Here is a 13,158-nt window from a genome sequence, read left to right as displayed (position 1 = left end):
ACTTCCTGCTGATGATAGTTTTAGTTTATTTATCTTTTCCTTACATTCCTGTGAATGTTTATACTTTGTGTTTTTCCTTCATTCTGTTCTTTCTATGCAGATACAGACATCATTTTTGAAGATGAACTTGGAGCTCTCAATATGGCTTCTATTCAGCGAAAGGAAGAGAGAGCCCATCTGCTGACCAATTTGGGACCCTGCTGTAAAACGCTTTGTTCTCGTAGGGATCTTGCCATCCGCAAACAGTTAGTAAGAAATGAAAAAGTAAGTGTAAATGTTGATTTTCTTCTAGATTTTTGTCTGACACAGAAAGTACTGACTTTTATCATTCAGTTGGTAAATACACATTGGCAGTATTTGTCCCTGATTCCTTGTACTGTATAACAATGCTCTAACCCAACATTTTAATTAACTTCAGACTTTCTCCCTTCCCTCTCTCCACTCCCACTCCCTAACTTCTTTTTTGTCCTTTTGTCTTACAATTGGTGTCCTCAAGCCATTATACTGCTTTTGAATCTCCCTTTTTCATTCTCTCTACCTCTTTTTAAATATCACTTCCATCCTATCTTTCAAGCTTTCATCTACCCATCTATAGCTCTTTTTCATCTCTTGCCCAATGGAAAAAGTGCTAATGAATCTCTTGTATTTTAAAGACCTTGTATAAATTAAGTGTCTGGAAAATTTCTTCATTGAAATACTTCAATGCAGTATTGCCTAGTGCTGGACATTTGCTTCCCTTGGATCCGACAAATAATTAACATGTTGTGAGTTCCAAATCCTAAATGTATCATGCTATCGATACAGAAACCTTCATTGGCCCATGCCCACTGTCTGTAATTAATTCTTCCCTTCTCAATGGTCAAGCTTTTGATTGCTTCTTTTAGGGTTGCCATATGGTGTGAGATTTCCCCTATCTGAGAGGAAAATCTGCCTTTAATGAGGGGTGCCAATTTCCCCATGCCAACAGAGCCTGTGGACTTTCTGCTTTGAAATCACAGGCCAGCACCAACTCGTTGAAAGGAGCTACCAGTGATATCATCACTTAAAGGCGTGTCACAATCAGTGGATGGAGCTGGTGGGTCTGTCACTGTATAACACTGGAGATTGGTACTGACATGCATAATTCTGTCTTTATGACACTGGTGTTCAGTATTGATGGCGCAGGGTGGTCACAGTTTAACAATACCCTAATGATGACACAGGTGTTTCTATTTAACACTGAGGTACAGTACTGACGGGTACAGGTCCGTCAGAGATTTACATTGGAATATGGTACTGGTGGGCACAAATCTGTTACTACATTCCATTGGCAAAGTTCCCTCTAATTTTTAGTCGTCAATGTGAGCAAAAATCTTATGTTCTGCAATTTTTTTTCCTGTGCCAAAAGCATGTGGGCACAGAATGCTTGGGCAAATGTAAACTTGAAATTGTTTCAAGATCATTTTGGCACAGCCTATTTCTCATGGCTAATAAAGAGGCTTACATTATTTTAGGGAACTCACCTTTTGGGCACACCTTCATTTACTTTGTGTGCTGGTCGTGAAATGTGTGCGCATTGCTTGGAGGGAGCAGTGCCCATGGGATACAGTGCTGGTGGGATAGACCTGTCATGAAAGCATCATGGTATCCTGTACTTGAAGGATAGGAGGAGATGAGCACCTGAAGAAAAGACACACAGTTCACATGGAGAATATACAAACTCCTTACAGACAGCACCAGATTCATATCCAGTCGGTAGCACTGCAATAGTGTTGTAATAGCATTGGTGGGGACGTCTATCACTGCATAACATTGAAGCAGAATTGATGAGGAATGGACTGTTACTGAATAAGATTGGGATCCAGTGCTAATGGATACAGGTTTGTCACAGTGTAAGACGAGTATTGTAATGGTGGGCACAGGACTGTACTTTTTACCAGGTATACCACTGACAATCTCACGTCTCTCCACTGTATCGCACTGGGATGCAGCATTGGGAGGCACATGTTTGTTATTGTACCGTAAAAATGCTGGATGCACAAAACTTAACAGGTCGCAGCATTCTTTAAGTAGTAAAGATACATAACCATCATTTCAGGCTTGAGCCTTTCGTCAAGGTATGAGCCCAAACTAGGAAATGTCTGAATAAAATGACAGGAGAGGGACAGTGCAAAGAGCACAGGCCCACTGGCAAGAAAGAGGTCATCAGTGGATATGAGTGGGAGGGTAGAAAAGAAAAAAAGTGGGGTGATGGGGAGGAGATAGCTCTCTGAATGGCAAGGGAAGGAGGTGGGGAGCTGAAAGTAAGAAGGCAGTGGATGGGGGGGTTGGGGGTAGAGAGAGAGACAAGGAGCGGTGGGGGGGTGGGGGGGCTAACGGAAACCAGGGGTCATTGTTAATGCCATCTGGTGGGAGAGTGCATAGACGGAATATTAGGTGTTGTACATCAAATTTGCAGGTGGCCTCGGTTTGGCATCGCATGTGGCCACGGACAGGCATGTTGGTGTGGGAGTGGGGCACAAAATTGAAATAGTTAGCCGCTGGGAGGTCCCCGTTGTGCAGCAGACAGAGTAAAGATGCTCAACAAGAAGATCTCCCAGTCTGCATCCAGTGTCTCCAATGTAGAAGAGTTTTCACACTGGGAGCACCTGGATGCAGTAGATGAACTCTGCAGATTCACAAGTGAAGTGTTGCTTCACTTGGAAGGATTATTTGGTTACAGTACAGATGGGTCGAGGTCTGTCATTATGTAACACCAGATTATAGTATTAATGGGCATGAATCCTTCACTGTGTAACATTTGACTGCCATACCAGGAGAGAAAAATTTCACTGGGGATAGTCCCAATAGCTAAAGACAATCAACACTGGGGAATTGTTCTAGTGCACGTGGGTCTCTTTTTTTTAAGGCTAAGGTACAGATGAGTACAGCACTCACTTCAAATTTATTTAGTCATGCAATACAGAAACAGGCCTTTCAGCCCACCGTAACCAACAAATACCCATTATATTAATCTCATTTACCACTTCTTGGTTTCTAGCCTTGTAATTTAAATATTTGTCCAAATACTTTTTTTTAAAGTATGAAATTATTTGTCTCCATTACCTTTGTGGGCAGTGCATTCCAGATTGCAACCACCTCAGGGAAAATAAATTTTGTCATATCTCCTCTAACCCTCATTCCTCAACTTCACCCCTCTAATTTTAGGCAACTATATTACGACCCGGGGCCCAGGCTGAGCTTTAGTAAGGGCCCTCCCCAACCTTGTCCCACGGCCCCCACCAGCAGATTATGTTTCTTAGCCTCAGATTTCAAAGTCTCCCGTGTGTCTCGCTCTTCAATCATCTGAATTGTACTCGAAACGTTGTTCATACTTTGATGAACAATTTCAGAGTTAGGCCATGCAATGTTGAGAACCCATACAACATAGTGGTTAAAAAAGTTAGACAGATCCTTCATACCCAGGCAAGGTAATCAGAAGATACTAATGGCCACACCATGTGGAGAACTGCTGTTGATTTATTTGTGAACCGGATACCTCTGGGTATACACAGGCCCGGAGCCACCGCCTGCCCTGTCAGTAATTGTAATTATCAGAATGATTCAAGTGGGTATTAAATTCTCTCCTTAAGGAAGAGTGGGTCTGAGGAATAAATCACTCCTCCCTCAGCAGGTCTAGGAGGACATTTTAGCCCTCCGCCCCACTCACTGTCTGCTGGCTGACTCCATCCTGCTCCTGCCGCACTGCCTGAATCCTCTGCATTGTAGAAACTCTCTCCCCAAGGAAACCGCTCCCCTGCCAAACAAGGGCTTTTCATAGCTTATAGCGGTATATTTAAATTTTTTAAAACATTCCAGGAACAATCAAAAACAGACTTTTGGTAAATTATAATTATATTTTTATTGTAGGTTATTGTAAGTTGAATTACATATAATGGAATTACAATCACAGTGACTGACTACAAACTTTCCTGTTTAACGACGTTGCTATTTGTGTTGTTTTTTAAAGTGAGGTAGATGGAGCAGTTTCTGGCGCTTGTTAAATGTCTTTCTCCACAACAACTGGGGTAAAAAGAACCTGTTCAAAATTATCGTTGCGGGGATTCAGTGACAGGGATGACCCAGAAGGAGCAGGACAGCAGAGATGCATTTGCCAGCACTCCTTAGTGGAGTTGAACCTCCCGGTATTTTGATTGATAGTCTTTTGCAGGTTTCAACTGCCTGTGGAAAGGGGCTGGCGGCAGTTCCCAAAATGTTTCTGAAATGCCGCAATGCCTGGGCACCAAAAATGTCAGAAGGGCTACAAAAGTCATTTTTTCCCCCAAAATGTCTAGCACCAAAATGTCCGATTCCACCCTCAGCAACCAGTAGGGTTAACAGATTTTTACCCCACCCTGTCCCATTTTCGTTTCCCTGCACTGTCAAAAATCAGTGCACTGATTTAACACTTTAATCAGCTGAAATGAGGATGGAAAGGTTGTAAACTGATAACTTTTGTTAAATCCCTCCATGTTCCCACACTTCTGTACTTACAGTACACACAGGCAATACGTTCTGGGTACAGTCTTGCTATCTCACATCAGGTAACTACTGTCTTTCCCCATCGATGCCAACTGATCTTGCGTCTGCCCAGCCAATTCTCCTGCATAGACGGACAATTTCATAGTGCTGAGAAGGTGACTGAAAGGCAAGGGTCTGTCTCTTTCTCTCTCTCTCTCTCTCTCTCTCTCTACCCCCATCCCTCTCTCTCTCTCTCTCTCTCTTTCGTATACAGCGAGCTAAGAAGGGCTGTGAGAGTTCGGTGGGTTCAATGTAGCTCGCATGACTTCCTGTGTGATAAATTTGCTGGGTTTAGATCAGTTTTAGAGACACATTCCCATACCTTGTTTTGTTCAAGAACGACATGTATTGAGTTCACACAATCAAGTTCAAACTGTCTATTTTTACAGTGCTGCAGGAAATAGACCAATTGCTGATACCTTGTCTCTCGTTTTGTCCTTTATTCACTGAACAGCCACGTTTGAAATATTATTAGATGTTTGAAACAGTTTGTTGCAGAGGTTTCAGAAGAGGTGACACAATCCCCTATTGACAAGTGGTTATAATACATTGGCATACCATAGGTTGTGATGGAACCCCTTACCTTCCAGGACCCTCGGCTTCAGCCTACCCAGCCTCCACTGCTCACTCATCAGACATAAAGTGCACCACTTTACACTTAACAGCCAATCAATATCATTCCATGTTTTAAGATTATCCTCCTTTCAATAACGCCACCATTTCTTGTGTCGTTTCGTAAATATATGGTTCTGCAACGATGTGTACTGTTCTGTCACTATAATATAATATAGTCTGTCATTATTTCATTCTGGGCTACGTCTGTATTATGCTGCCTGCAACTCAGAAGCACTTGGTGTGATTTTTGTAGAAATTTAGCTTTACTTTGCACAGTGTCAATACACTCCTGACTGTGCCTTCCAAGTGGCTCTTTATATCAGTGCATCGAAGTCAGGGGTATTGGATTGACCACTTGACAGATTTATCAGAGAACTTTTTTAATACTGCTGAAAAATCTAACCATTGATTTTGGGACATGTATTTTGTTTGTTGTGTTTTTATCAGGGTGCAACCAAGCATATGTATACAGATCAGCCAGTTGTGGACAACGATCTTCTAAGATCAAGCCTTCGGTTATTCAAACGCAGAGCACTACGTCATGGTACCGTGCAGGAAAAAAACGATGGCAGTAAGATTTCACGACCTAAGGCTAAACAGGAAGTTTGTGTTTCATAAAATTTTGACAGCATCATGCATTTATTTTGACTTTGATAATGGAGAATCTGTATATAAAGAATTGGATCATACACCTGAACATTTGGAAGGATCTTATTAGCATATTTACAAACCTAACTTTAGGCCTGACATGGTCAAACTTAATTTTCCAGCTTTCAAGACTAGTTGTTTTAGGAGTTAAACAGTGCTCTATGTACTGGACAAGTGAATGTTTCATTTTTGCAGTACAGATTTGAAATCTTTAATAAAACCCTCAGAGCTTTGTTTAAAAGTGTCTTTTTATTGATTATATGTAAAAGGATATGTTACATTGGAATCGTAGGTGATTGCAGTTTAATGGCACTGATTTTTCTATGGTTCAAGCTCTGAAAAATGACTTTCAATCTCTCGCCAACTGGGACCTGTGGCATCCAGAAAATGTGAAGTTATCAACCGGACTAATCAGCCATTCAGATTGGAAAATTCATGCAGACTGGAAAACAGGGGGTAGAAAGCACTACTAGCTATTCTCAATTTTACGGAAAGTGAAATAGCAAACGGAACATACAGAATCATTCTGAAGTATCCATCAGCAAAAACTTTTAAAAATTCTTCTCTTTTTAAAAAAATCTGTGGAATGGAGCAGTAGCATTCCCCACATGAACTTAGTTTTTCATGAGTATCCAGATTGTCTTGTGATTGTGATTTGATAGATTGCTTAAAAACGTGGTTGTGCCTCATTCAATGTGACTTAGCATTTTTATTATTTTTGTAAACAATGAGAACAGTTCATAAAATAAGATAATGAGGATGTATTGGTTGTGCTGGGGCACCACAGCAAAGATTTTAATAGTGTATCTTTTGGAGGAGTAGGTTGTTATTAACAGACACTTCTTCATTTAATTGATGCTGGACGTTGATATCAGTGTTACATAATACGTAAAATAGCAAGTTCCATCATTGCAATCCAGGCCAGTAAAATTGTTGATTTTCAGATGTATAGTTATAGTAGCATTTAGAAGGTGAGTGTTTTGTGCTTTAATACTGTCACAGAGGAATATTTTTCCATTGATGGCTTGCTTGTAGCTTTGGTAAAAAGGAAATCTCGTTAAATGATTTTAAGTTACCATATGTGACTTTTTAAGAATGAGACGATAAAGCTATATTGCCTGCCATTATTAAATAGTTAACAGACATATTGAAACAAACAGTAGGTATTTCCTTTAATCTAAACAAATGTGTAATCATGGATAAAATCTGGGCAAATCCAACTGTAAGACCTCTTTGAATAGGACACTGTGAGGAGACAAATTTCCACAGACTAAATTCAAAGTCCCTGTTTTCAATGTGTGAATCCTGTGGGCCTCCACAATTGCATAATGTATTTATTTGAAAATATTCTTGTTGATATTAAAACCATTGAATCTTAGAATTATGTAGCACAAAAACCACTTGAAATTAACAGGTTTATACATTTGTGAAATGATTTGCATTTTTTGGTAAGTCATTACACAGAAGCTCACTTGAAGAAATTGATTTGAACTCCACGAGATAAGAAGACAAAATCTTTTGAATTCATCTCTCCAGTAGCAGACAGACAACCTTACTAAACCTATATTTTGTCAGAATTGTATTTGCAGGATTTCTGACCGAAAGTGAACATTTTTATAAGTTCTGTTTGTATATTGCACTGTTTGTTTTTGTTATGAATTTTTATACTTAATGTCCCTACTGAATTTTAAATAAATAAGTTAGTCATTTTTGTCTGTCAAAATGGTCTCAGTTTGATATTCACCATTCTAAACTAGATGTGGTAAACTGCCATGATCAACATTTAACTTCTGTGGATTACCAACACCCTGGTATTTACTGGATCATAGGTGTTAAAATCTACTTAGATTGGATGACAAATCTTTTTGTAAAATGCCTGAACATGGCTAATCAAGATGTGTTGCTCTCGTTCAAAATGAAATTAGACAAACCTAAAAGTACTCTGATGACGGTAGAAATTTTACTGACAGTACTGACAGTAGAACCCCTGTGAGGTCATTCACTCTGCAATTAAATTGGTAACTCTTCATTATGGTATAATCGCCAAGTGATGACATCTGCGCCTAGATTCCATTTTACTTGATTACTTAACAGAAGCTGTCTCAATCTATAAAATTATCATTGTCCCAGAATCTGCAGGCCTCCTGAGGGAGGCCTCGACTGTAAAAATTGTTTCTAAATTTCACTCCTGTCACAAATATGATCATGTCCTTTTATTCTTGAGCCTTTGCCAGATAAATCTTTTTTTTTCTCATCTACCAGTTAATACTGTCAATAACTATCAGACTGACTATTCGTGTTGTTCCAAAAAGATAATTTAATTGTGGAAAAATAACGTGGAAGTTTTGTGTTCTACTAAGCAGACAACTTGAACAGGAAATTTTGCAATGTGAAGTGCTCGTTGTAACAAAAGTAACACGTTGAGGAATTTTGGAGGTCCTTGTGATTGATATGGTGATGCTTACATGTTAAATTTTTGCCATAACTCGTGAGCTTGTTGTGCTCTTGAAGGAGTAGAAATGGAAGTGAACTTTAATATATTTAATAAATTACTAAAAAGAGTCTCTCTTCTCTACATGGGCACTGATATCAGTACTTTACAGCACATTATTTTCTCTCTGGAATCATTGGGCATGTGAGGTAATTGATATCTTTGTCCATGAAATGGTATTCCTCTTTTTGTAACATATTCTTCAGAGTACCAAGGAAAAATAAGAATAAAGTGAAGAAATGTCATTTCAAGGGAACATGTATGATGAATTATCATCTCTAAAGTGAAATGTAAAACAAATTAATGAATATACAAACTGACTTATGGTGTGTTACAAATAGATGGTTGATCTTTAAACATTTTGGCCTGATAGTCTTATAGACAATCTCACTTATGTCCCATTCACCATGAAGTGAAAACAGCCATAAATCGAAACATGAATCAACATCCTTCATTGCAGCATATTTTTTAAATTATGAAGTGCTCTGCCATTTAATCAATGCACAATTAATTGACTGCATTGCCCATGGGCATATTAACGCTTGGCACATTTTATCCTATCATGTTTTATCTCTATAACTAAATAATGTATGTAATTGATAAATTGAGCTAATTTTCATATGCAGTCCATAGGAAGAAAAAAAATGACAATTACATGTACGAATGGATGGTCCCAGAGTCCATTTAAGTGTATAGTATGTATTGATAGTTCAAGTTATATAAATGGGAGTAATTTATGATGACATGCTCTGAAATTAGAAGACAGTATAATACATTGCTATATATTTAAAATTATGGGTTATGTCCCTTTCAAATTCAAGTTTTAGTTAGCTATTTCATCTGGTTATTTATAATTAGATGATAAACTCAAATTTGATATGCCCATAGCTTATCATTGGTATCACCTATCAATACATTAGTCATTTCTTGTTGGATGTTCAGAGATCTGCTAATCCATTTGCCAGCTGAACTGGATAAGGCAGATTTCTTTTCTGATATTTGTATTTTTTTAAATTCAAAAATCACAATTAGGTTTCATCCATTTTGTTTGAAAAAATGTTCTAAGTTTGTCCTTGATAATATACATTTACCTCAAAAATAAAGGAATATCTTTCAATTAAGATCATTACTGTATTAGGGAGGGAAGGTTCTTACTCAAGATATAATTGTTCAAAGTATCAATCTCAGTTTGCAATTTTAGATATTGATCTTTAATCTATTTAATATAATTTCAAAAACATAATTTTTTTCTCATGGCATGAAGAACCTTTATGTGTTTAAGCACTCTCCTACCGGATAGCTTCAATGAAGAATATACAGGTAACTCACATGAAATACTTTGAGAGGTTGGTTATGGCCAGAATTAACTTGTACCTAAGTAAAGATCTGAATACACTGCAATTCACCTACCATCACAATTGTTCCACAGCAGATGCAATATCACTGGCTCTTTACTCTGCCCTGGATCACCGAGACGAGAGCAACACATACATCAACTGGAGCTCATATTTCCACACCATTATACCCTCAGTACTGATCAACAAGCTCCCAAACCTGAGTCTTTGCATCCCCACCTCCCACCAACCCCCTGCAACTGGATCCTTCACTTCTTTATTGGAAGACCACAGTCAGTATGATTTGGAAACAACGTCTCTTCCTCACTGACAATCAACTCAGGCGCTCCTCCAGAATGCTGCTTAGCCCATTGCTCTGCTCGTTCTTCACCCATGACTGTGTGGCGAGGCACAATTTGAATGCCATCTACCAATTTACCAATGATAACACATTTGTCAGCAGAATCACAGACTGTATTGAAGTTTTCAGAAGGGAGATCCATCAGCTGGTTGAATAGGATCACCGCACAAAGTTAACAGAACTAAGGAATTGATTGTTGACTTCTCAGAGGGGGAAATTAGGAGAACACAAACCAGTTCTCATCGAGGGGGTCAGCAGTAGAAAGGGTTAACAACTTCAAATTCCTGGGTGTCAACATCTCTGAGGATCTGTCTTGGGGGCTCCATTTCAATGCAAACAGAAAGAAGGCTCACTAGCGGCTATACCTCATGAGGACTTTGAGGAGATTTGGTATGTCACCAAAGATTTCAACATTTCTAAAGGTGTATCATTCTGACTGGTTGCATCAATGGAAATACCAATGCACACGACAGTCTTCACTGCATCCAGGACATCTTCAGAAACCAGCTCTATCCTCAAGGACCCTCACAACCAAGGCCGTGCCCACCACACTGCTACTATCAGGAAAGAGGTACAGGAGCCTGAAGACCAACACCCAGCAGCATAAAAACAGCTTCTTCCCCTTGTCCATCAGATTTCTGAACAGACAATGAACCACAAATACTACCTAACTCACTTCATTTTGCACTAAATTATTTTTCACTGTCATTTATAGCAATATTTGCACCTGTGATGTTGCTGTAAAACAATAAATATGACATGTTCATATCAATAAATTCTGATCCTGATCCTAACATGCTAAAACATGATTGCTCTTCTAACGAGGATACTCATAGGAAACTCATGCCAACAGGAAAATTAATTTTATTTTCATTAAATAATGTAAGTTGAGTTTTATAATTGTGCACTATAAAAATAGCATTAAATTCTTTCAAGATTTTTCTACTTTGTCAGCTTTCTGATTTACATATTGCTTCAAAGTTAGATTAATTTTAAACCAAGGGAATGGGGAGCCTAAATTCTCATGCCCCAAACTGTTTCTGTGGTGAGCATTTTATGTATTTATAGCATTCAGTCATGATCAGTGCTTCGATCCATTGACTCAACACAGTCAACCATAAATCTAGGATCTTCCTGATCAACATGCCAATCCAAAGCACCAGCTACACAGTAGGAGCTGGGAAGTGGTTAATCCCATCCTCAGTGTGCTGGTGGAACCCAACAACTGGTATGTAAAGATGTTATGACCCATACTTTGTTATCGTGAAAGCTGGTTGATCTTATGGAACAGTGTTAAATAGGGTATCTCAATATACAGTACTTCATAAATACTAGATTTGTAAGGATTCTATAAACCTGAGGGTGAAATGGGGTAAATTTTGGATTTCAGCAAAATTTAAAGATCAGTGACACCCAATTATTCTTTAACACTTGTCTCACACTCTTTTACGTTCGTTTTCAATTTTTTTTTGACTGGAGGGCTTGAGTTATAAGGAGAGACTGCATAGCCTGGGTCATATTTCCCTGGAGTGTAGAAGGCTGAGGGGTGACCTTATTGGGGAATATAAAATCATGAGGGGTATAAATAAGGTGATTGGTCTCAGTCTTTTTTCTAGCATTGGGGATTCTTGGCTTGATGCCATAGCGTTAAGGTGAGCGAGGAAAGATTAAAAAGGGGCCTATGGGATCATTTTTTTTGCACAGAGGATAGTAGACATGTGTTTCAAGCCACCAGAGGAGGTGGTAGAAATGGGTACAATTATGTGGTTAAAAAGACATACAGGAAAGGTTTAGAGGGATACGAGCCAAATGCAGATGAATGTGACTATCTCAAGTAGTCAATCTGTTCTGCATGGATAGCTGGGGATGAGGGATCTGTTCAATACTGTTTAATGTTAGTGACTCGGATAACGTTTTGGTTATTTGGCCATTTTCAAGTGTAATCCAATGTACAAACAGAATACTGGAAACTTAGCAAGTCAGGCTGCATCTGAAAATAAAACTTAAACTATACTGCTCTTTAAATTCTCATTATCATTCAGCTTCCTGATGTGTTCTTTGAATAGCCATCATTAGATCCGTTGACATTTTATGCATACTCCTTCAAATCCTGACAGTAATACATCAACTATCACTTCATCGCAACTAGGTCATAATCCTGGAGCTCCCCTCAGCAGCATTGTGAGAGCTCCTTGACCAGAAAGACCACAGCGATTCAAGAAAGTGGTGCAGTACCACTTTTAAAAATATTTTTATTGAGGTTAACATATAAATCCTACATACAATCATCTAATACAGTATAACAAACAACAGGTCATATATTCATATCACAAACTAAATATAAATGAAAATTGAAAACCTATCCATAATTGTTTATTTAACAATATTTCTTTAAAACATCAAATTCTATCAATATGGTAATTAACTGTTTATCTCTTTATCATATATATAATCCAATATAGAATTGGATAGAAAATAAATAAGACTAAATTAAACAATCCCTTTATTTAAACACAGGGTCAATTCTATCTTATATATTGATATGATCTAGGACAACCATATTTAAACTATTGTTTAACCAGTTAATCTTAAAAAAAAGCAAGACTTGGGTCTTTCATCAGAAAATAAGCTTTCTTGCAAAGGGCAATAGAAACATAATTTTGTAAAAGTCTGTGTTTACTGATCCAAATGAAATGTCATTATTAGATCACAATATATTTTGGATAGAATATCAAGAAGTGTAATTTGAAGGCAGGTAATTAGCATTGAGGTACAGATAGGATGTGGATTAAATGAATGACAGAATAAACTCAAGGGGATTAACAGTTTGACCTGTTCATAGGACTTCCAAGCAGTGACAATGGAAGAGGGGGCTGATGAAGTTAAAAATAAAATGGTGTGCGTGTTTTAGTCTGAAATGCAAATTTAAATTGGCTTTAAAATATGCAAATCCTGGCAGTGTAATTCTATTAAAAGACCAACAATTTCAAAATAAAATAAACATTTTTGATCATTGATGTGAGTACTGCCAAACCACCACTTTCTGCTCCAGGGAAATGATTGGGGTTTTGAGTTCACCCTGTCATAATTTTAAGACCAAATCGATTTGAGAAATAAAATGCCAAAGCTTCTTCCCAGGAACGTCACTGAGAGAAGTTGCTGCTTAACTA

The 13,158-nt window shown here is 38.2% G+C and overlaps 1 protein-coding gene and 1 long non-coding RNA gene across 10 annotated transcripts in view; one reads left to right on the top strand and one right to left on the bottom strand.

The window, feature by feature from the left end:
• The window catches only part of zc3h13 (zinc finger CCCH-type containing 13), a 121,437-nt gene extending 112,017 nt beyond the window's left edge, over positions 1-9,420 (top strand). For 8 of the 9 annotated variants that reach the window (XM_069889648.1, XM_069889649.1, XM_069889652.1 and 5 more), the window contains 2 exons: positions 101-264; positions 5,602-9,420. In XM_069889648.1, the coding sequence (XP_069745749.1) occupies positions 101-264; positions 5,602-5,772 (335 nt within the window). In that variant the 3' untranslated portion in view covers positions 5,773-9,420. Of the gene's footprint in view, positions 1-100; positions 265-5,601 lie in introns of those variants that run through there. The other variant, XM_069889654.1, reaches the window with a different exon arrangement.
• LOC138738773 (uncharacterized) overlaps positions 1-13,158 on the bottom strand; it is a 39,274-nt gene that overhangs the window by 3,239 nt on the left and 22,877 nt on the right. Inside the window, exon 2 of the long non-coding RNA XR_011341724.1 lies at positions 1,503-1,659. This is a non-coding gene — a long non-coding RNA (uncharacterized lncRNA). The remainder of the gene's footprint in view (positions 1-1,502; positions 1,660-13,158) is intronic.

The sequence above is a fragment of the Narcine bancroftii genome, chromosome 7 (genome assembly GCF_036971445.1).
Source record: "Narcine bancroftii isolate sNarBan1 chromosome 7, sNarBan1.hap1, whole genome shotgun sequence".
Lineage (NCBI taxonomy): Eukaryota > Metazoa > Chordata > Chondrichthyes > Torpediniformes > Narcinidae > Narcine > Narcine bancroftii.
The sequence above is the reverse complement of the archived record's forward strand: the minus strand, read 5'-3'. Positions and strand labels throughout refer to the sequence as shown.